We start from the raw sequence: 25,148 nt of genomic DNA, 5'->3' as shown, positions 1-25,148 counted from the left end.
ACACACACACACACACACAGATACTTGATATTTTTCTCTTCCTTCTTCTTTCTCTCAGGGATTCTATTCACCAGCACTTGAGATATGTCCGTCCCTGCACCTCCTCCCTTCCCCCTCGCCCCTGAACCCCGGCCCCTGAACCCCTGCCCCCCTGAACCCCGGCCCCTGACCATGGACTACCTGATGATGTACCTCTCAACCTCTGACACAGTTTCTATAGAAAGCCCTCTCCTCTCTGAACGCCATTCGTTCCTTACAGTGATCCCTATGGTCTAAGGAAAGAGGGGGAGAAGTTTTTTCCCCCCTCTGAAGTAAAGGAGGAACATGTCACTGATTATCCTACTTGAACGAAGAGAGAGACGATTGGCATTATCATAGGACCTGGGTGTCACACAATCCAAAACAGTGCACTCGTTCCCTGTGTCTTTCAGCTCATTTAAAATGGTTTTAGACTTCAAAATGTGAATTCACACAATAAGTGTGTACCATATAAAGCTGGCCGCCTGAAAACAAATATTTTTAAAATTCTGTTACGTCTGGAATCAGAGTATGTAAATGTTTTAATATGCTTCAGTATGTTCAGATTATTCAGAAAGTACTTTGTACTTCTCTGTCTAGACCACAAGCATTTCACACTTTATTTAATGTTATGTTCTTTCTGTCTGTAGGTGTTTCATTATATACACTACCGGTTAAAAGTTTTAGAACACCTACTCATTATTCTTTATTTTTTATTATTTTCTACATTGTAGAATAATAGTGAAGACATCAAAACTATGAAATAACACATATGGAATCATGTGGTATAAAGCTGTCATCAAGGCAAAGTGTGGCTATTTGAAGAATCTCAAATATAAAATACAGAAGTTTACATACACCTTAGCCAAATACATTTAAATTAAGTTTTTCACAGTTCCTAACATTTAATCTGAATAAAAATTCCCTGTTTTAGGTCAGTTAGGATCACTACTTTATTTTAAGATTGTGAAATGTCAGAATAATAGTAGAGAGAATTATTTATTTCAGCTTGAAGGTAGGCCTTGAAATACATCCACAGGTACACCTCCAATTGACACAGTCAGCTTAGTGTATGTAAACTTCTGTCCCACTGGAATTGTGATAGTTATAAGTGAGATAATCCGTCTGTAAACAATTGTTGGAAAAATGACTTGTGTCATGCGCAAAGTAGATGTCCTAACCGACTTACCAAAGCTATAGTTTGTTATCAAGAAATTTGTGGTGTGGTTGAAAAATGACTCCAACCTACAGTGGGGCAAAAAAGTATTTAGTCAGCCACCAATTGTGCAAGTTCTCCCACTTAAAAAGATGAGAGAGGCCTGTAATTTTCATCATAGGTACACTTCAATTATGACAGACAAAATGAGATAAAAAAATCCAGAAAATCACATTGTAGGATTTTTAATGAATTTATTTGCAAGAAATGGTGGAAAATAAGTATTTGGTCAATAACAAAAGTTTATCTCAATACTTTGTTATATACCCTTTGTTGGCAATGAGGTCAAACGTTTTCTGTAAGTCTTCACAAGGTTTTCACACACTGTTGCTTGTATTTTGGCCCATTCCTCCATGCAGATCTCCTCTAGAGCAGTGATGTTTTGGGGCTGTTGCTGGGCAACATGGACTTTCAACTACCTCCAAAGATTTCCTATGGGGTTGAGATCTGGAGACTGGCTAGGCCACTCCAGGACCTTGAAACGCTTCTTACGAAGCCACTCCTTCGTTGCCCGGGCGTTGTGTTTGGGATCATTGTCAAGCTGAAAGACCCAGCCACGTTTCATCTTCAATGCCCTTGCTGATGGAAGGAGATTTTCACTCAAAATCTCACGATCAGTCGTCCTGGTCCCTTTGCATAAAAACAGCCCCAAAGCATGATGTTTCCACCCCCATGCTTCACAGTAGGTATGGTGTTCTTTGGATGCAACTGAGCATTCTTTGTCTTCCAAACACGACGAGTTGAGTTTTTACCAAAAAGTTATATTATGGTTTCATCTGACCATATGACATTCTCCCAATCTTCTTCTGGATCATCCAAATGCTCTCTAGCAAACTTCAGATGGGCCTGGACATGTTCTGGCTTAAGCAGGGGGACACGTCTGGCACTGCAGGATTTGAGTCCCTGGTGGCGTAGTGTGTTACTGATGGTAGGCTTTGTTACTTTGGTCCCAGCTCTCTGCAGGTCATTCACTAGGTCCCCCCGTGTGGTTCTGGGATTTTTGCTCACCGTTCTTGTGATCATTTTGACCCCACGGGGTGAGATCTTGCGTAGAGCCCCAGATCGAGGGAGATTATCAGTGGTCTTGTATGTCTTCCATTTCCTAATAATTGCTCCCACAGTTGATTTCTTCAAACCAAGCTGCTTACCTATTGCAGATTCAGTCTTCCCAGCCTGGTGCAGGTCTACAATTTTGTTTCTGGTGTCCTTTGACAGCTCTTTGGTCTTGGCCATAGTGGAGTTTGGAGTGTGACTGAGGTTGTGGACAGGTGTCTTTTATACTGATAACAAGTTCAAACAGGTGTCATTAATATAGGTAACGAGTGGAGGACAGAGGAGCCTCTTAAAGAAGTTACAGGTCTGTGAGAGCCAGAAATCTTGCTTGTTTGTAGGTGACCAAATACTTATTTTCCACCATAATTTGCAAATAAATTCATAAAAAATACTACAATGTGATTTTCTGGATTTTTTTTTCTTATTTTGTCTGTCATAGTTGATGTGTACCTATGATGAAAACACTTTTTTTTCATATTCCATATGTGTTATTTCATAGTGTTGATGTCTTCACTATTATTCTACAATGTATAAAATAGTAAAAATAAAGAAAAAGCCTTGAATGAGTAGGTGTTTGAAAACTTTTGACCGGTAGTGTAGATCTAGGGCATAATATAGGACATTTGAAATATTTATGTTATTATGATAACTTATTGCAGTTATATTTTGCAAGTTTCAATTATTTTTTTGTTTCTGATCGATCAAGGAAGAACACATCTGTTTCAATTTTGTATTGTACAATAGGTCTCAATGGCGATTCCATCTTGGAAAAGCCACTAAAACAAAGTCACCTCAACCACATACAGTGGGGAGAACAAGTATTTGATACACTGCTGATTTTACAGGTTTTCCTACTTACAAAGCATGTAGAGGTCTGTCATTTTTATCAACTGTGAGAGACGGAATCTAAAACAAAAATCCAGAAAATCACATTGTATGATTTTTAATTAATTAATTTGCATTTTATTGCATGACATAAGTATTTGATACATCAGAAAAGCAGACCTTAATATTTTGTACAGAAACCTTTGTTTGCAATTACAGAGATCATACATTTCCTGTAGTTCTTGACCAGGTTTGCACACACTGCAGCAGGGATTTTGGCCCACTTCTCCATACAGACCTTCTCCAGATCCTTCAGGTTTCGGGGCTGTTGCTGGACAATACGGACTTTCAGCTCCTTCCAAAGATGTTCTATTGGGTTCAGGTCTGGAGACTGGCTAGGCCACTCCAGGACTTTGAGATGCTTCTTACGGAGCCACTCCTTAGTTGCCCTGGCTGTGTGTTTTGGGTCGTTGTCATGCTGGAAGACCCAGCCACAACCCATCTTCAATGCTCTTACTAAGGGAAGGAGATTGTTGGCAGAGATCTCGCGATACATGGCCCCATCCAATCCTCCCCTCAATACGGTGCAGTCGTCCTGTCCCCTTTGCAGAAAAGCATCCCCAAAGTATGATGTTTCCACCACCATGCTTCACGGTTGGGATGGTGTTCTTGAGGTTGTACTCATCCTTCTTCTTCCTCCAAACACGGCGAGTGGAGTTTAGACCAAAAAGCTCTATTTTGTCTCATCAGACCACATGACCTTCTCCCATTCCTCCTCTGGATCATCCAGATGGTCATTGGCAAACTTCAGACGGGCCTGGACATGCGCTGGCTTGAGCAGGGGGACCTTGCGTGCGCTGCAGGATTTTAATCCATGACGGCGTAGTGTGTTACTAATGGTTTTCTTTGAGACTGTGGTCCCAGCTCTCTTCAGGTCATTGACCAGGTCCTGCTGTGTAGTTCTGGGCTGATCCCTTACCTTCCTCATGATCATTGATGCCCCACGAGGTGAGATCTTGCATGGAGCCCCAGACCGAGCGTGATTGACCGTCATCTTGAACTTCTTCCATTTTCTAATAATTTTGCCTACAGTTGTTGCCTTCTCACCAAGCTGCTTGCCAATTGTCCTGTAGCCCATCCCAGCCTTGTGCAGGTCTACAATTTTATCCCTGTTTTCCTTACACAACTCTCTGGTCTTGGCCATTGTGGAGAGGTTGGAGTCTGTTTGATTGAGTGTGTGGACAGGTGCAGTTAATACAGGTAATGAGTGGAGAACAGGAGGGCTTCTTAAAGAAAAACGAACAGGTCTGTGAGAGCCTGAATTCTTACTGGTTGGTAGGTGATCAAATGAATTACTTAAAAATCATACAATGTGATTTTCTGGATTTTTGTTTTAGATTCCGTCTCTCACAGTTGAAGTGTACCTATGATAAAAATGACAGACCTCTACATGCTTTGTAAGTAGGAAAACCTGCAAAATCGGCAGTGTATCAAATACTTGTTCTCTCCACTGTACGTACTTATGCAGTTTTTCCATATGTAACCTGTGCCATGGCGGAGCTACGGATAGAGAGTACCAGACCAAACAGAACATTATTTACCGGCTTCTGACTTTAGAGCCTTAAATCCATTTTTTTAACAGTCACATTTCTAAGACTTTAAGTCAATCACATCGTTTTCATACACAAGTGTGGATACTTTAAAGTAAACACACCTCTGAGAAGTTTTGCCAATGTTTTATTTACTCTGCAGATTTGTTTATGTTGTTTTTAAGTTTCTAAATGTTTTTTTAAATTTGTTTTTACGATCTGTCTCTTACAATGGCATTTGGATCTTGTTATTCCTATGGGGGTGAATCCTAACATCCACTTTCAGACTCCCATTAGCGTCAATATATGACTAAGTGAAAATTGGAAAGAAAAGAAAAATAACCTTTTAGTCTGCCAGGTTTTTTGCAAACAATCCAAATCTACATGAAGTGCATTGAGCTTAATTTTGAATCGAAAGGCCATAGTTTTTGCTGTGTGTGTTTGGGCATTGGTCCACAGACCAGAGAACGATTGATATTACATGCATGCACTCATTGGCTAGGTCCTTTTTTTAGCTTGATTCCCATTGGTCCACATCAAACTGATGACTCTTTGTTGATGAGTTTGCTGCTTCTTATCTTCAGATGACAACATACTGGTTGTTGGGTTCATGCGTCATCACGGTAATAACCAGATACTGTCTCATGGAGATTTTCACCCTAGTAGTGAAATACAATAAATTGCAGTTGCTGTTACATTTCATACATTTTAAACGGATCACTTTACCTACATGAGACTACATTTTACGCACGACAGAAGGTTTGAATATGAGTCTTCCGAATGGCACCCCATTCCCTGTGGTCAAAAGTACCACACTATAAAGGGAATAGAGTGACATTTGGGACACAGCCTAGACCTAATGGTAGGACAGAGAGGGAAACGGAGAGAGGACAAAGACGTCAATACCTCAGTAATCTAGTTAAATATGTTGGCATTCTTCAAATTATGACATCATACTTCCAAGTGAAATGAAATGGTTGCTTGTAGTAGTTTTTTATACCAGTTGTTAGTTTCAGAGCCACAGAGCTTCACATACTGCCAACATCTTCCCAAAAACTCCAGTTATTAATACTCATTATTGTTGCTTTACTAGATGCTCTGGTCAGACCTGTATGTGTATATGAGATGTACCTTCCTTCTCGCCCATCTGGCTGTGACCCATACTTTTTAAACTCTTTATTTTTCCTTCCTGCTTCTCCAAATGTCATTCATTCCCTCTGACAGTTCAGTACCTGCCATATAATATAGCTTTTATCCCTATGGTCCTAGCCTCCATTAAGGCTGCAGACTGAGTGGACAAGTTATCTCTACCTCATTAAGTTCCTCCGTCTGTTCTCTCTTCTGTTGATCTCACCGCCATGCTGCTCCTATATCTCCTACATCTGGCCGGAGAGCCCGCTAGCTCACCGTGCATTATCATCCTTAGGATAGATGGAAAGAGGAAACCTTGTTTGATCATGCAAGCTGCAATACAATATGTCATTTTTGATGATTTATTTAGATCATTCTCCTATAGTTGGTCAGAGAGCTTGCTGGATATAGCCTGGTTTAAACCAGATTGAACCATTGTGAGTGCTGTTGGCTCATCAAGCATCCTTATTCTTATACTGTAGATGAGTAATCAAACACTACAAGATGTACTTTTGTTCATTATCTTGTTTAGTTTGGCTCTGGTCATTATTCTGTTTCTGTTTTGATGAGATCAGCTATTGAGATATTAGATGTTTAACCGCTGAGACATATTTGGACAGGAGTGGTTAATGACTGACAGTGAAACATGCAGCCTTCATGGTGTTGTTTGCTTAAACACTGTTTGGTTAGTCAAAGTCCTGTTGTCTCTGCAGTGTTTTCTGAGTGGGCACTAGTGCATATTGCACCTGAAATCTTTAGGCCCAGTACCAGTTCAAGGAACGGTCACAGATAGGGTCACATAGGCTTGCATGTACTCAATGAGAGTAGAATCTCATTATACATCTTCATATGTACACGGCTTAAATAACTACATTATTACATTTTGTTTCCTAATATTGTTGGTATTTTAATTGTATCTCACCCCATAGCAGCCATAGCATTCTGAACCCCGGTGATCTTTTGGGACTTTTCTCCCAAACAATGTCATTTTTTAGTCTGATCCAGCCCAGTGTGTGTTAGACAGGGCTGTTAGATAAGGTCAAATTACAGTCCTCTTTTTATTACGTCCTTGGGCTGGTGTACACCAAGGGTCTGTCCCAAATGGAGCCCTAATTCCCTTTATAGCGGACTACTTTTGACCAGAGCCCTATGGATCCTGGTAAAAAAACAAACACACTATATAGGGAATAGAGAGCCATTTGGGACGTATCCCACATCTGCATACTTCTGACCACACCTACCTAGTTTCTTCTTCTTTTAGCTTTTGCCGTATAACCCGTAGACTGTACATCACCCCGACTGTGTAACCCGTAGACTGTACACCCCCCTGACGGTGTCACTCATAGACTGTACATGACTGTGCTGCTCTTGTTTAATATTTTATCTCATCTCTTGCACAATGTTTCTGCTGTTATTTTCATCACAACTCTCACCTCAGATTTCCTACCAACTGTCACCAATCTCTTCCTGAACCTCAACTTTTCAGATATGTATATTTTCCATTGTATTTTTTCCAGAAATGTTCTAACAATTGGAACCACAAGATTTGAAATGAAGATGCTGCTAGATACATGTCAAGTTATTTCGGATCTGTAATAAAACACAGTTTGTTATCGTGTAAAATGATGGGAACTGCATGAGTTTTCTCTGGCCAGCTGAGTAATGCCATCCACAGCATTATACTGTATGTCTCTGGAAATAACATACTTCTAGTAAGTGTGTGTGTGTGTGTGTGTGTGTGTGTGTGTGTGTGAGACACAGTATGACTCATTGCAAAATGCACTGAGGCTGAGCATCATGGTGTGTGTTAACTGCCCTCTGACTAACTGGCATATTTCTATATGCTATAGTTTAAACTATGTGATATTATGTCTGACTAATTGGGAAACAGTGTATATTTTAGCCCTCTGACTAACTTCCATATTTGCATATGAACATGGTTTAGTTATGTCTGACAGTAGCTATGATTACCGTAAATGTGTTATGTGATGTTAAATGATGTGATGTTCTGTTAGCTCAGTCTCAGTATGACTCAGGGAGAAATTAAATGATGCCTGTTATCCGTGCCCTGACTGCGACATATTTCCATGACCCCGGATCAGTGCAGCCAAGTGTCAAGCTGTTGGTTACATCCCAAATGGCACCCTATTCCCTATGTAGTGTACCCTATTCCCTATGTAGTGTACCCTATTCCCTATGTAGTGTACCCTATTCCCTTTAAAATCGCTATACGGTCAATCTCACATCTGCATTGGCAGTGCAGCATTCACGGTGATATGGGCTCTGCAGAAATAAGGGCATTCATACTTCTTGCGCTTCGCAGAGCAGCGCAGATCTGTTGTGAAGGAAGTTGTCAAGGAAGTGAGTTTGTGTTTATACAGCGATTCAGTATGGAACTCAATGTGGCCTCTGCATGCCTCCAGAGACTCCGCGATTGTGCAACACCATCCATATGGCGCCTCTGACCACATTTTCGTATCAAGCATAAATTGTCTGTTATTGTGCCCTACTTTTGAACAGAGCCGTTAGGGTGCACTACACATAATAAATAGGGTACACTACATAGGGAAAAGGGTGCCATTTGGAATGTAGACTCTCCCTCTGCTCCCGCTCTCCCATTTGACCCACTTTACTCACTGAAATACAATTTATGATTGATCCAAAAATGTGGTCAGAGGCTCCATATGGCGGTCGGTGACGCATGTGGAGGACTCCTAATAGCTGTGCATTGACATGATTGGTTGACGGTAGGTGATGGTGTGAGGTCTTGTTTAAACACAAACTCACTTCCTTGACAACTTCTCAACTGCGCTCAGTGCGCTGCTAAGCGAAGCGCAAGACGTTTGAATGGGCTGACTTCTGCAGAGGCCGCATCACCGTAATTGCCAATCAAAAATGAGTTAGCGAGCATGCGCCGTTGAATGCACCAGAAAATAACCACCAGAATTCTGGTGAGGTCTTAGAACTACCAGCAGTCAGGCATGTTGTACTACCCTGTTGCACCCCTCTCTGGTGGCTACATTCAGGCTAAGCAGGTCTGAGCCTGGCCTGGGATGGATGGATGGATGGATGGATGGGTGGATAATTAGTTTGAGGGAATTAGTTTTAAGTACAGTGTTGGGGAGCAGGGGACTGTGTGGCTGGACACGGGGGTTGTTGCCAAAATGTTGCACAGATGGTTTTCTGTTACTATCTGCTTTCTCCTGTGTGTGAATGGGGAAGGGGCTACAAGATGGCTCTTGTAGGAAGGATAGGTTGCTTGGTTGGCCTGTAGGGACCGAACAGTAGCTAAGTAATGCACTTGCACAGTGTCTCCAGAAGAGGGCGTCTTCTCCCCTTCAGAACACAGTGAGTCATACTGTAGAACTATTGAACACAACTAAACCCTATTGTTTCTAGGGACAACCTAGATATGACACTTCATATTCACTATGTAAAGGAGCACACAAAAATAAAATAAAACCCCACTATGCCATAGTACAGTATTACCACACACAGATCAATGGAATCATCTCAGATTGCATAACCATAAAGTTTTTACACATTGTGAAATCTACTTACGATTTTGGCACATTTTATTTATAGGGGAATGATTGTTCTGTGGACAAGGGGCCTGAGGTTCCAGGAGGAAGAGATGTAATAGAAATCATATGGGTGTTTCCATAGTAGGTGTGACTCATACCACCAGGGACTACTAACTGCTTCTCTGTTCTGAAACTTCTCTCACACCAATCTGACACGAAGGCTCCTTTGATGGTGTCACATGATTTGTATTGTTGTTACAAACTAACTTACACACACAGAGAGGAGGGTTTGCCAAATATAAAACAGAGTCCAGTCATCATTGCTTACATGACTAAGTAAAGTAAGTTCTGCCTTGTCTGAACCAGAAAGGCCCCAACATGCCCCTACGGGCCGGTCTCCTGTCCTCTTAGGGCCTATGTCCTGTTTCTGTAGCGTGAGGAAGCTTCATGTACAAGTACATCCCCTGGACAGGATGCTAGTATGATTAAGACCTATTAAGGTTTTATTGGAGTGAAAACCAGCTGAATATACATGTTTCTGTTCCTATGGTGATAGGGATTGTGTTCTGTTATTGTTTGGACAGGGATGAAGTGTGACATGCTACTTTCTGTCTGTCATCCCACTGGGCACAAACGTCAGTTCAACGTCTAGTTTGGATCTATATTTGGTTGAGTTGTCAACTAATGTGAATTCGACTTGAAATCAATCAAAATTCCAGACATGTCATTGGATTTAGGTAAAAAATTGGGTGAAAAAAATACATGCCCTTACGCTGATTTTTTTCCCCTCTCAAATCCAATCAGATTTCCACATTGATTCAATGTCATCACAGATTTTTGGAGTTTAAATAACGTGGAAACAATTGATTCAACCAGTTTGTGCCTCGTGGGATGTTTTTGCCAACATTTGTCCAGCAGAGTTGTCTGTTTGTTCTCCTCATCCAAACCAAACAACACGGCTTTGTGGTCAACTTCCTCAGTGAGGCGCTGATAACGAGAGGATTTATGTGCCCAGTGTCCACAAACACACTGCTGTCTTCCTCTCTCACAAGCACACTGCTCACTGTACTCCCTCTCTCACAAACACACTGCTCTCTTCCTCTCTCACAAACACACTGCTGTCTTCCTCTCTCACAAACACACTGCTGTCTTCCTCTCTCACAAACACACTGCTGTCTTCCTCTCTCACAAACACACTGCTGTCTTCCTCTCTCACAAACACACTGCTGTCTTCCTCTCTCACAAACACACTGCTGTCTTCCTCTCTCACAAACACACTGCTGTCTTCCTCTCTCACAAACACACTGCTGTCTTCCTCTCTCACAAACACACTGCTGTCTTCCTCTCTCACAAACACACTGCTGTCTTCCTCTCTCACAAACACACTGCTCACTGTACTCCCTCTCTCACAAACACACTGTCTTCCTCTCTCAGAAACACACTGTCTTCCTCTCTCACAAACACACTGCTGTCTTCCTCTCTCACAAACACACTGCTGTCTTCCTCTCTCACAAACACACTGCTGTCTTCCTCTCTCACAAACACACTGCTGTCTTCCTCTCTCACAAACACACTGCTGTCTTCCTCTCTCACAAACACACTGCTGTCTTCCTCTCTCACACACACACTGCTGTCTTCCTCTCTCACAAACACACTGCTGTCTTCCTCTCTCACACACACACTGCTGTCTTCCTCTCTCACAAACACACTGCTGTCTTCCTCTCTCACAAACACACTGCTGTCTTCCTCTCTCACAAACACACTGCTGTCTTCCTCTCTCACACACACACTGCTCACTGTACTCCCTCTCTCACAAACACACTGCTCTCTTCCTCTCTCACACACACACTGCTGTCTTCCTCTCTCACAAACACACTGCTGTCTTCCTCTCTCACAAACACACTGCTGTCTTCCTCTCTCACAAACACACTGCTGTCTTCCTCTCTCACACACACACTGCTCACTGTACTCCCTCTCTCACAAACACACTGCTGTCTTCCTCTCTCACAAACACACTGCTGTCTTCCTCTCTCACACACACACTGCTCACTGTACTCCCTCTCTCACAAACACACTGCTCTCTTCCTCGCTCACAAACACACTGCTGTCTTCCTCTCTCACAAACACACTGCTGTCTTCCTCTCTCACAAACACACTGCTGTCTTCCTCTCTCACAAACACACTGCTGTCTTCCTCTCTCACAAACACACTGCTCACTGTACTCCCTCTCTCTCAAACACACTGCTCTCTTCCTCTCTCACAAACACACTGCTCTCTTCCTCTCTCACACACACACTGCTCACTGTACTCCCTCTCACACACACACACTGCTCTCTTCCTCTCTCACACATGCTGCTGTCTCTCTTCCTCTCTCACACACACACTGCTGTCTTTCTCTCTCTGTGTCTGTTTTTATACAAAATGAATCACACTTGCCAATGGCTTGAGAGACTGTGAGAAGTGGATAAGACTAAATAACAGTCTGGAGAGACGGGAATGAGGCAAAGGAAGGTGAAACAACCATCCCTAATCGTAGAGAAACACCGAGCCACTGCCAATGTCCCCCTGGGCTGGAGCAAAGGAACAAAACAAAAGCAAAGACAAAACTGCTTCCTGTCACGGAAGGGAGATGGTGAACAGGACATGATGAGAAAGCATGGGAGGACGTGTGTGTGTGTGTGTGTGCATGCAGGGAAGTGTCGCAACACTGACCTCTGGGACCAGGCTTGATATAATTCCAATTTTATTTAACAATATAAACTCTATCCCTCTCCCCTCAGTGCATATGATACATTGCATATACATACAGTACTGTACAGATTACTGTAGTCGGTCACATCCAGACAGAAATAACTGTTATACTGTACTATTGACATGTATTGGATCACATCCGGAATGTCTGAAGTCATAGTGTTTGTAGTAGTATATATTGTACATGAGACAAACCGTCTGAGACTCAGTCTTCATAAACTGACGTAATGTGTTATACTGTTGATAGTGGAGTGACCAGACCTAAGAGCTATTCTCAGTTGAAGCTCATCAATAGACATACTACAACAGCATATCATTTATGACTCTGATCCTAGCTAAACAAACCTTTTAAACTCACTCTGTTCATCCATCAATGACATGACTATTTCATGATCATCACGTCACTGCTATGCTCATTAAATAGAAGAGACAAAGATGAGGTGGGCCTGAGTGTGGAGCTGCACAGTGGGGACCCCTGCCCTGTCTCTCAGTGTCGCTGCTGGGTGTCACAGCCCATGAACTCCAGGCGCAGGGCTATGTCGTTGAGCCAGCCTCTGGGGTGGATCCGTATGAAGCGGGCAAACAGAGGAGGATCAAAGAGGTTCAGCATCTCCTCATCTGGCTCAATGTTCCCCAAGAACATCTGGGAGGAAGGAGGAGGCAGAGTCAAACAGAGCTGGCTCACAAAACCCAGTTCGGAAACTCAAAGTTAAACATGTTACAGCGTTGTCACTGTTTGTGCTCTTTACAAAATCAGGTCTCGTAAATCTGCTTGGTTGCAGATCACATTTTCCCTGCATGCTAAGGAAGGTGTGTGTGTACTGAAATGTAGCCTGTGATAAATCTGATGATAATGAGTGATGTGTGTGTGATACCTTCTCTCTTTGCGTTCCCTCGTTAACCACGTTGGACCAGGAGTTGCCGTTGTCGCTAATGGTTACAGAGAACTCTGTCACCATCATCTGAGTCAGAATAGACCACGCCCCCTGAGTGATGACCCCTGTGATGCGTTTTATAACCAGGAAGTCCACCTGCAGCCACTCATGGGGGTTATTGGCCTGGAGGAGGAGGGAGGAAGTGGGGGTGGGTTATAGGAGGTGCAATACATTAATAGAAACCCTGTGCACAGCGTTTTTTAAATATACTTTTTATTTAACCTTTATTTAAGTAGTTAAGTCAGTTAAGAAGAAATTCTTATTTACAATGATTCTTATTCCCCCGACCAAACCCTAGCGCCGGACGACGCTGGGCCAATTGTGCGCTGCCCTATGGGTCTCCCAATCACGTCTGGTTGTGATACAGCCCAGGATACAACCAGGGTCTGTAGCGACGCCTCTAGCACTGAGATGCAGTGCCTTACACTGCTGCGCCTCTCGGGAGCCGTGCAGCTAGGTCCAGATGATAGTTAACACTGTGCACAGCAGAGCAGCTAGGTCCAGATGATAGTTAACACTGTGCACAGCAGAGCAGCTAGGTCCAGATGATAGTTAACACTGTGCACAGCAGAGCAGCTAGGTCCAGATGCTGGTTAACACTGTGCACAGCAGAGCAGCTAGGTCCAGATGATAGTTAACACCGTGCACAGCAGAGCAGCTAGGTCCAGATGCTGGTTAACACTGTGCACAGCAGAGCAGCTAGGTCCAGATGATAGTTAACACTGTGAACAGCAGAGCAGCTAGGTCCAGATGCTGGTTAACACTGTGCACAGCAGAGCAGCTAGGTCCAGATGATAGTTAACACCGTGCACAGCAGTGCAGCTAGCAGTCAACCCAAAAAGGTCTGTGATGTTGATGGTATTCTAAATAAAATTATAAAATATACAGATCACAAATTCCAATTGGCTCGGTTCCTCTCCTTGTTCGGGCGGTGTTCGGCGGTCGACGTCACCGGTCTTCTAGCCATCGCCGTTCCATTTGTTTTGTCTTGTTTTCACACTCACCTGGTTTCAATTCCCTAATTCCATGTTGTATATGTTCCTTCTGTTTCCCTCATGTCCTTGTCGGGAATTGTTGATTGTTTTGTGCCCATGTGTGTTTTGTTATTTTTGTAAACTGGTAGTTATGTGCATTAAACAGCTCTGGCCATTTACCAAGTTCTGCTCTCCTGAGTTTGACTTCCCTGCCACCAGTTACACACCCCTTGACAGCTATACTTAAACTCTTTAACATCATCCTCAGCTCAGGCATCTTCCCCAATATTTGGAACCAAGGACCCAATCCATAAAAGTGGAGACAAATTTGACCCTAATAATTACAGTCGAATCTGCGTCAAAACCAATCTCTGAAAAATCCTCTGCATTATCATTAACGGCAGACTCTAATTTCCTCAGTGAAAACAATGTACTGAGCAAATGTTAAAATGGCTGCAGACTGCAGCACCCGGCCTCACTGTACTGGACTCAGAAGTCAAATGTCTACTGTTTGCAGATTATCTGGTGCTTCTGTCACCAACCAAGGAGGGCCTACAGCAGCATCTAGATCTTCTGTACAGATTCTGCCAGACCTGGGCCCTGACAGTAAATCTCAGTAAGACAAAAATAATGGTGTAACAAAAAAGGTCCAGTTCCCAGGACCACAAATACAAATTCAATCTACACACTGGTGACCTAGAGCAGACAAATATTTACACCTACCTCGGCCTAAACATCAACACCACAGGTAACTTCCACACGGCTGTGAACAATCTAAGAGACAAGGCAAGAAGGGCCTTCTACGCCATCAAAACGAACATCAACATCAACATCCCAATTAGGATCTGGCTAAAAATACTTGAATCAGTTATAGAACCCATTGCCCTCTATGGTTGTGAGGTCTGGGGTCCACTCACCAACCAATAATTTAAAAAATATGATAAACACCCAATTGATACTCTGCATGCAGAATTCAGCAAAAATATACTTTGTGTAGAACGCAAACACCCAGACAATGCAGATCAGAATTAAGATTATACTACCTAGTTATGAACATCCAGAAAAGAGCTGTTAAATCCTTCAACCATCTAAAAGCAAGCGATGCCCACACATTCCACCACAAAGCCCTCACCTACAGAGAGAAGAGTCCCTTCACAAACACAGACCCCACAGAGCCTCAGGACAGCAACACAATTAGACACAACCAAATTATGAGAAAGCAGAAAGTTAACTATTTAACACAATGGAAAGAATCAACCCAAAAACGGAACAAATTAGAATGCTATCTGTCTCTAAACAGAGAGTACACCGTGGCAGAATACCTGAGTCTGTTATTAAATGTGTATGTTTATTGTTTTTCATTAAAACCTATAGATAATACTGTGACCATATGAACACATTTATTTTAGGCCATATAAAGAACAGCTATGCATGATGTCATGAAAAGGATCAAACAGAAACCTTGTTTCACATTGTTTAATAAAAGACTCATTCCGAAACAGGCTGTAGAGCTGGCTTCACAGTTTCCCTGACAAATCGGCCTACAAGGAAACTCAATGTATCTCGACAACATTGAGTGTGTGAAGGGGTCTGTGTGCGGTGTAGTACCTTCCACAAAAAGTTTTTCTACAAAAACAGAGAAACAGAGAAACTGAGAAACTGTGAACACTGCCCACAACATGTGGTTGAAACTGAGCTGCACTTCCTAACCTCCTGCCAAATGTCTGGCCACATTAGAGACACATATTTCCCACAGATCACACAGACCCACAAAGAATTAGAAAACAAATAAAAAATAGATAAACTCAAATCAAATCAATCACATTTTATTTGTCTCATACACATGGTTAGCAGATGTTAATGCGAGTGTAGTGAAATGATTGTGCTTCTAGTTCCGACAATGCAGTAATAACCAACGAGTAATCTAGCTAACAATTCCAAAACTACTACCTTATACACACAAGTGTAAAGGGATAAAGATATATGAATGAGTGATGGTACAGAGCGGCATAGGCAAGATGCAGTAGATGGTATCGAGTACAGTATATACATATGAGATGAGTATGTAAACAAAGTGGCATAGTTTAAAGTGGCTAGTGATACATGTATTACATAAAGATGCAGTAGATGATATAGAGTACAGTATATACGTATACATATGAGATAAATAATGTAGGGTATGTAAACATTATATTAAGTAGCATTGTTTAAAGTGGCTAGTGATATATTTTACATCAATTCCCATCAATTCCCATTATTAAAGTGGCTGGAGTTGAGTCAGTGTGTTGGCAGCAGCCACTCAAAGTTAGTGGTGGCTGTTTAACAGTCTGATGGCCTTGAGATAGAAGCTGTTTTTCAGTCTCTCGGTCCCAGCTTTGATGCACCTGTACTGAGCTCGCCTTCTGGATGATAGCGGGGTGAACAGGCAGTGGCTCAGGTGGTTGTTGTCCTTGATGATCTTTATGGCCTTCCTGTGACATCGGGTGGTGTAGGTGTCCTGGAGGGCAGGTAGTTTGCCCCCGGTGATGCGTTGTGCAGACCTCACTACCCTCTGGAGAGCCTTACGGTTGTGGGCGGAGCAGTTGCCGTACCAGGCGGTGATACAGCCCAACAGGATGCTCTCGATTGTGCATCTGTAGAAGTTTGTGTTTGCTTTTGGTGACAAGCCGAATTTCTTCAGCCTCCTGAGGTTGAAGAGGCGCTGCTGCGCCTTCTTCACGATGCTGTCTGTGTGGGTGGACCAATTCAGTTTGTCTGTGATGTGTACGCCGAGGAACATAAAACTTACTACCCTCTCCACTACTGTTCCATCGATGTGGATAGGGGGGTGTTCCCTCTGCTGTTTCCTGAAGTCCACAATCATCTCCTTAGTTTTGTTGACGTTGAGTGTGAGGTTATTTTCCTGACACCACACTCCGAGGGCCCTCACCTCCTCCCTGTAGGCCGTCTCGTCGTTGTTGGTATTCAAGCCTACCACTGTTGTGTCGTCCGCAAACTTGATGATTGAGTTGGAGGCGTGCGTGGCCATGCAGTCATGGGTGAACAGGGAGTACAGGAGAGGGCTCAGAACACACCCTTGTGGGGCCCCAGTGTTGAGGATCAGCGGGGTGGAGATGTTGTTACCTACCGTCACCACCTGGGGGCGGCCCGTCAGGAAGTCCAGTACCCAGTTGCACAGGGCGGGGTCGAGACCCAGGAACGAGTTTGGAGGGTACTATGGTGTTAAATGCTGAGCTGTAGTCGATGAACAGCATTCTCACATAGGTATTCCTCTTCTCCAGATGGGTTAGGGCAGTGTGCAGTGTGGTTGAGATTGCATCGTCTGTGGACCTATTTGGGCGGTAAGCAAATTGGAGTGGGTCTAGGGTGTCAGGTAGGGTGGAGGTGCTATGGTCCTTGACTAGTCTCTCAAAGCACTTCATGATGACGGAGGTGAGTGCTACGGGGCGGTAGTCGTTTAGCTCAGTTACCTTAGCTTTCTTGGGAACAGGAACAATGGTGGCCCTCTTGAAGCATGTGGGAACAGCAGACTGGGATAGGGATCGATTGAATATGTCCGTAAACACACCAGCCAGCTGGTCTGCGCATGCTCTGAGGGCGCGGCTGGGGATGCCGTCTGGGCCTGCAGCCTTGCGAGGGTTAACACGTTTAAATGTTTTACTTACCTCGGCTGCAGTAAAGGAGAGTCCGCATGTTTTGGTTGCGGGTCGTGTCAGTGGCACTGTATTGTCCTCAAAGCGGGCAAAAAAGTTATTTAGTCTGCCTGGGAGCAAGGCATCCTGGTCCGTGACTGGGCTGGTTTTCTTTTTGTAATCCGTGATTGACTGTAGACCCTGCCACATACCTCTTGTGTCTGAGCCGTTGAATTGCGATTCTACTTTGTCTCTATACTGACGCTTAGCTTGTTTGATTGCCTTGCGGAGGGAATAGCTACACTGTTTGTATTCGGTCATGTTTCCGGTCACCATGCCCTGATTAAAAGCAATGGTTCGCGCTTTCAGTTTCACGCGAATGCTGCCATCAATCCACGGTTTCTGGTTTGGGAATGTTTTAATCGTTGCTATGGGAACGACATCTTCAACGCACGTTCTAATGAGCTCACCGAATCAGCGTATTCGTCAATGTTGTTGTCTGACGCAATATGAAACATATCCCAGTCCACGTGATGGAAACAGTCTTGGAGCGTGGAATCAGATTGGTCGGACCAGCGTTGAACAGACCTCAGCGTGGGAGCTTCTTGTTTTAGCTCCCATTAAACTTCCATTTCTAATGGGTAAAATACCACAGTGTGCCATTACAGCAGCAATATTTGTGACCTAATGCCATGTGAAAAGGGCAACCAGTGAAGAACAAACAACATTTTAAATACCACCAATATGTATCTGTTTATTTATCTTCCCATAGTATTCGTATCACAAATATTTGCAAAGTGTAAAAAATTCGATAGGATTAAGGACTTTCCACTAGTATTTTGAAGAAGGCAACATAGCTAATATAACTGATCGTATCTGGTATATAACTGATCATATCTGGTATATAACTGATCATATCTGGTATATAACTGACCATATCTGGTATATAACTGATCATATATGGTATATAACTGATCATATCTGCTATATAACTGATCGTATCTGCTATATAACTGACCATATATGGTATATAACTGATCATATCTGGTATATAACTGATCGTATCTGCTATATAACTGATCGTATCTGGTATATAACTGATCATATCTGCTATATAACTGATCATATATGGTATATAACTGATCATATCTGCTATATAACTGATCATATATGGTATATAACTGATCGTATCTGCTATATAACTGATCATATCTGGTATATAACTGATCATATCTGGTATATAACTGATCGTATCTGCTATATAACTGATCATATCTGGTATATAACTGATCATATCTGGTATATAACTGATCGTATCTGCTATATAGCTGATCATATCTGGTATATAACTGACCATATATGGTATATAACTGATTATATCTGGTATATAACTGATCGTATCTGCTATATAACTGATCGTATCTGGTATATAACTGATCATATCTGCTATATAACTGATCATATATGGTATATAACTGATCATATCTGCTATATAACTGATCATATATGGTATATAACTGATCGTATCTGCTATATAACTGATCATATCTGGTATATAACTGATCATATCTGGTATATAACTGATCATATCTGGTATATAACTGATCGTATCTGCTATATAACTGATCATATCTGGTATATAACTGATCATATCTGGTATATAACTGACCATATCTGGTATATAACTGACCATATCTGGTATATAACTGACCATATCTGGTATATAACTGACCATATATGGTATATAATTGACCATATCTGGTATATAACTGACCATATATGGTATATAACTGACCATATCTGGTATATAACTGATCATATCTGGTATATAACTGATCATATCTGGTATATAACTGATCATATATGGTATATAATTGACCATATCTGCTATATAACTGATAATATATGGTATGTAACTGACCATATCTGGTATATAACTGACCATATCTGGTATATAACTGACCATATCTGGTATATAACTGACCATATCTGGTATATAACTGACCATATCTGGTATATAACTGACCATATCTGGTATATAACTGATAATATATGGTATATAACTGATAATATCTGCTATATAACTGATAATATCTGCTATATAACTGACCATATCTGGTATATAACTGACCATATCTGCTATATAATTGACCATATCTGCTATATAACTGACCATATCTGCTATATAGCTGATCATATCTGGTATATAACTGACCATATATGGTATATAACTGATCATATCTGCTATATAACTGACCATATCTGCTATATAACTGATAATATCTGGTATATAACTGACCATATCTGCTATATAATTGACCATATCTGGTATATAACTGACCATATCTGGTATATAACTGACCATATCTGGTATATAACTGATCATATCTGGTATATAACTGACCATATCTGCTATATAACTGACCATATCTGGTATATAACTGACCATATCTGGTATATAACTGACCATATCTGGTATATAACTGATCATATCTGGTATATAACTGATCATATCTGGTATATAACTGACCATATCTGGTATATAACTGATCATATCTGGTATATAACTGATCATATCTGGTATATAACTGACCATATCTGGTATATAACTGATCATATCTGGTATATAACTGACCATATCTGGTATATAACTGATCATATCTGGTATATAACTGACCATATCTGGTATATAACTGACCATATCTGGTATATAACTGACCATATCTGGTATATAACTGACCATATCTGCTATATAACTGACCATATCTGGTATATAACTGACCATATCTGGTATATAACTGACCATATCTGGTATATAACTGATCATATCTGGTATATAACTGACCATATCTGGTATATAACTGACCATATCTGGTATATAACTGACCATATCTGGTATATAACTGACCATATCTGCTATATAACTGACCATATCTGGTATATAACTGACCATATCTGGTATATAACTGACCATATCTGCTATATAACTGACCATATCTGGTATATAACTGACCATATCTGGTATATAACTGACCATATCTGGTATATAACTGATCATATCTGGTATATAACTGATCATATCTGGTATATAACTGATCATATCTGGTATATAACTGATCATATCTGGTATATAACTGATCATATCTGCTATATAACTGATCATATCTGGTATATAACTGACCATATCTGGTATATAACTGACCATATCTGGTATATAACTGATCATGTCTGGTATATAACTGATCATATCTGGTATATAACTGATCATATCTGGTATATAACTGATCATATCTGGTATATAACTGACCACATCTGGTATATAACTGACCATATCTGGTATATAACTGACCATATCTGGTATATAACTGATCATATCTGGTATATAACTGATCATATCTGGCATATAACTGATCATATCTGGTATATAACTGATCATATCTGGTATATAACTGATCATATCTGCTATATAACTGATAATATCTGGTATATAACTGATCATATCTGCTATATAACTGATAATATCTGGTATATAACTGACCATATCTGGTATATAACTGATCATATCTGGTATATAACTGATAATATCTGCTATATAACTGATAATATCTGGTATATAACTGACCATATCTGCTATATAACTGATCATATATGGTATATAACTGATCATATCTGCTATATAACTGATAATATCTGCTATATAACTGATAATATCTGGTATATAACTGACCATATCTGGTATATAACTGACCATATCTGGTATATAACTGACCATATCTGGTATATAACTGATCATATCTGGTATATAACTGATCATATCTGCTATATAACTGATCATATCTGCTATATAACTGATCATATCTGGTATATAACTGATCATATCTGCTATATAACTGATAATATCTGCTATATAACTGATAATATCTGGTATATAACTGACCATATCTGCTATATAACTGATCATATATGGTATATAACTGATCATATCTGCTATATAACTGATAATATCTGCTATATAACTGATAATATCTGGTATATAACTGACCATATCTGGTATATAACTGACCATATCTGGTATATAACTGACCATATCTGGTATATAACTGATCATATCTGGTATATAACTGATCATATCTAGTATATAACTGATAATATCTGCTATATAACTGATAATATCTGCTATATAACTGACCATATCTGGTATATAACTGATCATATCTGCTATATAACTGACCATATCTGCTATATAACTGACCATATCTGGTATATAACTGACCATATCTGGTATATAACTGACCATATCTGGTATATAACTGACCATATCTGGTATATAACTGATCATATCTGGTATATAACTGATCATATCTGCTATATAACTGATCATATCTGCTATATAACTGATAATATCTGCTATATAACTGATAATATCTGGTATATAACTGACCATATCTGCTATATAACTGATCATATATGGTATATAACTGATCATATCTGCTATATAACTGATAATATCTGCTATATAACTGATAATATCTGGTATATAACTGACCATATCTGGTATATAACTGACCATATCTGGTATATAACTGACCATATCTGGTATATAACTGATCATATCTGGTATATAACTGATCATATCTGCTATATAACTGATCATATCTGCTATATAACTGATAATATCTGGTATATAACTGACCATATCTGCTATATAACTGATCATATCTGGTATATAACTGATCATATCTGCTATATAACTGATAATATCTGCTATATAACTGATAATATCTGGTATATAACTGATAATATCTGCTATATAACTGATAATATCTGGTATATGACTGACCATATCTGCTATATAACTGATCATATCTGGTATATAACTGATCATATCTGGTATATAACTGATCATATCTGGTATATAACTGATCATATCTGGTATATAACTGATCATATCTGCTATATAACTGATAATATCTGCTATATAACTGACCATATCTGGTATATAACTGATCATATCTGGTATATAACTGATCATATCTGGTATATAACTGATCATATCTGGTATATAACTGATCATATCTGGTATATAACTGACCATATCTGGTATATAACTGATCATATCTGGTATATAACTGATAATATCTGGTATATAACTGATAATATCTGGTATATAACTGATCATATCTGCTATATAACTGATCATATCTGCTATATAACTGATAATATCTGCTATATAACTGATAATATCTGCTATATAACTGATAATATCTGCTATATAACTGATAATATCTGCTATATAACTGATAATATCTGCTATATAACTGATAATATCTGCTATATAACTGATAATATCTGCTATATAACTGATAATATCTGCTATATAACTGATCATATCTGCTATATAACTGATAATATCTGCTATATAACTGATAATATCTGCTATATAACTGATCATATATGGTATATAACTGATCATATCTGCTATATAACTGATAATATCTGGTATATAACTGATCATATCTGCTATATAACTGATAATATCTGGTATATAACTGACCATATCTGGTATATAACTGATCATATATGGTATATAACTGATCATATCTGCTATATAACTGATAACATCTGGTATATAACTGACCATATCTGCTATATAACTGATAATATCTGGTATATAACTGATAATATCTGCTATATAACTGACCATATCTGGTATATAACTGATAATATCTGCTATATAACTGACCATATCTGCTATATAACTGATCATATCTGCTATATAACTGATAACATCTGGTATATAACTGACCATATCTGCTATATAACTGATAATATCTGCTATATAACTGATAATATCTGCTATATAACTGACCATATCTGGTATATAACTGATAATATCTGCTATATAACTGACCATATCTGCTATATAACTGACCATATCTGCTATATAACTGATAATATCTGGTATATAACTGATAATATCTGCTATATAACTGATCATATCTGCTATATAACTGATCATATCTAGTATATAACTGATAATATCTGCTATATAACTGATCATATCTGCTATATAACTGACCATATCTGGTATATAACTGATCATATCTGCTATATAACTGACCATATCTGCTATATAACTGACCATATCTGGTATATAACTGACCATATCTGGTATATAACTGACCATATCTGGTATATAACTGACCATATCTGGTATATAACTGATCATATCTGGTATATAACTGATCATATCTGCTATATAACTGATCATATCTGCTATATAACTGATCATATCTGGTATATAACTGATCATATCTGCTATATAACTGATAATATCTGCTATATAACTGATAATATCTGGTATATAACTGACCATATCTGCTATATAACTGATCATATATGGTATATAACTGATCATATCTGCTATATAACTGATAATATCTGCTATATAACTGATAATATCTGGTATATAACTGACCATATCTGGTATATAACTGACCATATCTGGTATATAACTGATCATATCTGGTATATAACTGATCATATCTGCTATATAACTGATCATATCTGCTATATAACTGATAATATCTGGTATATAACTGACCATATCTGCTATATAACTGATCATATCTGGTATATAACTGATCATATCTGCTATATAACTGATCATATCTGCTATATAACTGATAATATCTGGTATATAACTGATAATATCTGCTATATAACTGATAATATCTGGTATATAACTGACCATATCTGCTATATAACTGATCATATCTGGTATATAACTGATCATATCTGGTATATAACTGATCATATCTGGTATATAACTGATCGTATCTGGTATATAACTGATAATATCTGGTATATAACTGATAATATCTGCTATATAACTGACCATATCTGGTATATAACTGATCATATCTGGTATATAACTGATCATATCTGGTATATAACTGATCATATCTGGTATATAACTGATCATATCTGGTATATAACTGACCATATCTGGTATATAACTGATCATATCTGGTATATAACTGATAATATCTGGTATATAACTGATAATATCTGGTATATAACTGACCATATCTGCTATATAACTGATCATATCTGGTATATAACTGATCATATCTGGTATATAACTGATCATATCTGGTATATAACTGATCATATCTGGTATATAACTGACCATATCTGGTATATAACTGATCATATCTGGTATATAACTGATCATATATGGTATATAACTGATAATATATGGTATATAACTGACCATATCTGGTATATAACTGACCATATCTGGTATATAACTGATAATATATGGTATATAACTGATAATATCTGGTATATAACTGATAATATCTGCAATATAACTGATCATATATGGTATATAACTGATCATATCTGGTATATAACTGACCATATCTGGTATATAACTGACCATATCTGCTATATAACTGATAATATCTGGTATATAACTGACCATATCTGGTATAT

General features: G+C 39.5%; 2 protein-coding genes across 3 annotated transcripts in view; one reads left to right on the top strand and one right to left on the bottom strand.

Moving 5' to 3' along the window:
• LOC110504648 (monocarboxylate transporter 8) overlaps positions 1 to 7,455 on the top strand; it is a 33,216-nt gene extending 25,761 nt beyond the window's left edge. Inside the window, exon 8 of the mRNA XM_021583413.3 lies at positions 59 to 7,455. The gene's annotated coding sequence lies outside the window, so the exon portion shown is untranslated. The remainder of the gene's footprint in view (positions 1 to 58) is intronic.
• Positions 7,456 to 12,082: 4,627 nt separating this feature from the next.
• The window catches only part of f8 (coagulation factor VIII, procoagulant component), a 36,753-nt gene continuing 23,687 nt past the window's right edge, over positions 12,083 to 25,148 (bottom strand). For both annotated transcript variants that reach the window (XM_021583414.3, XM_036970394.2), the window contains 2 exons: positions 12,983 to 13,165; positions 12,083 to 12,750 (listed from right to left, as the gene is read on the bottom strand). In XM_021583414.3, the coding sequence (XP_021439089.2) occupies positions 12,595 to 12,750; positions 12,983 to 13,165 (339 nt within the window). In that variant the 3' untranslated portion in view covers positions 12,083 to 12,594. The remainder of the gene's footprint in view (positions 12,751 to 12,982; positions 13,166 to 25,148) is intronic.

Source organism: Oncorhynchus mykiss, chromosome 25 (assembly GCF_057628025.1).
Source record: "Oncorhynchus mykiss isolate SJ-2025 chromosome 25, ASM5762802v1, whole genome shotgun sequence".
NCBI lineage: Eukaryota > Metazoa > Chordata > Actinopteri > Salmoniformes > Salmonidae > Oncorhynchus > Oncorhynchus mykiss.
The sequence above is the reverse complement of the archived record's forward strand: the minus strand, read 5'-3'. Positions and strand labels throughout refer to the sequence as shown.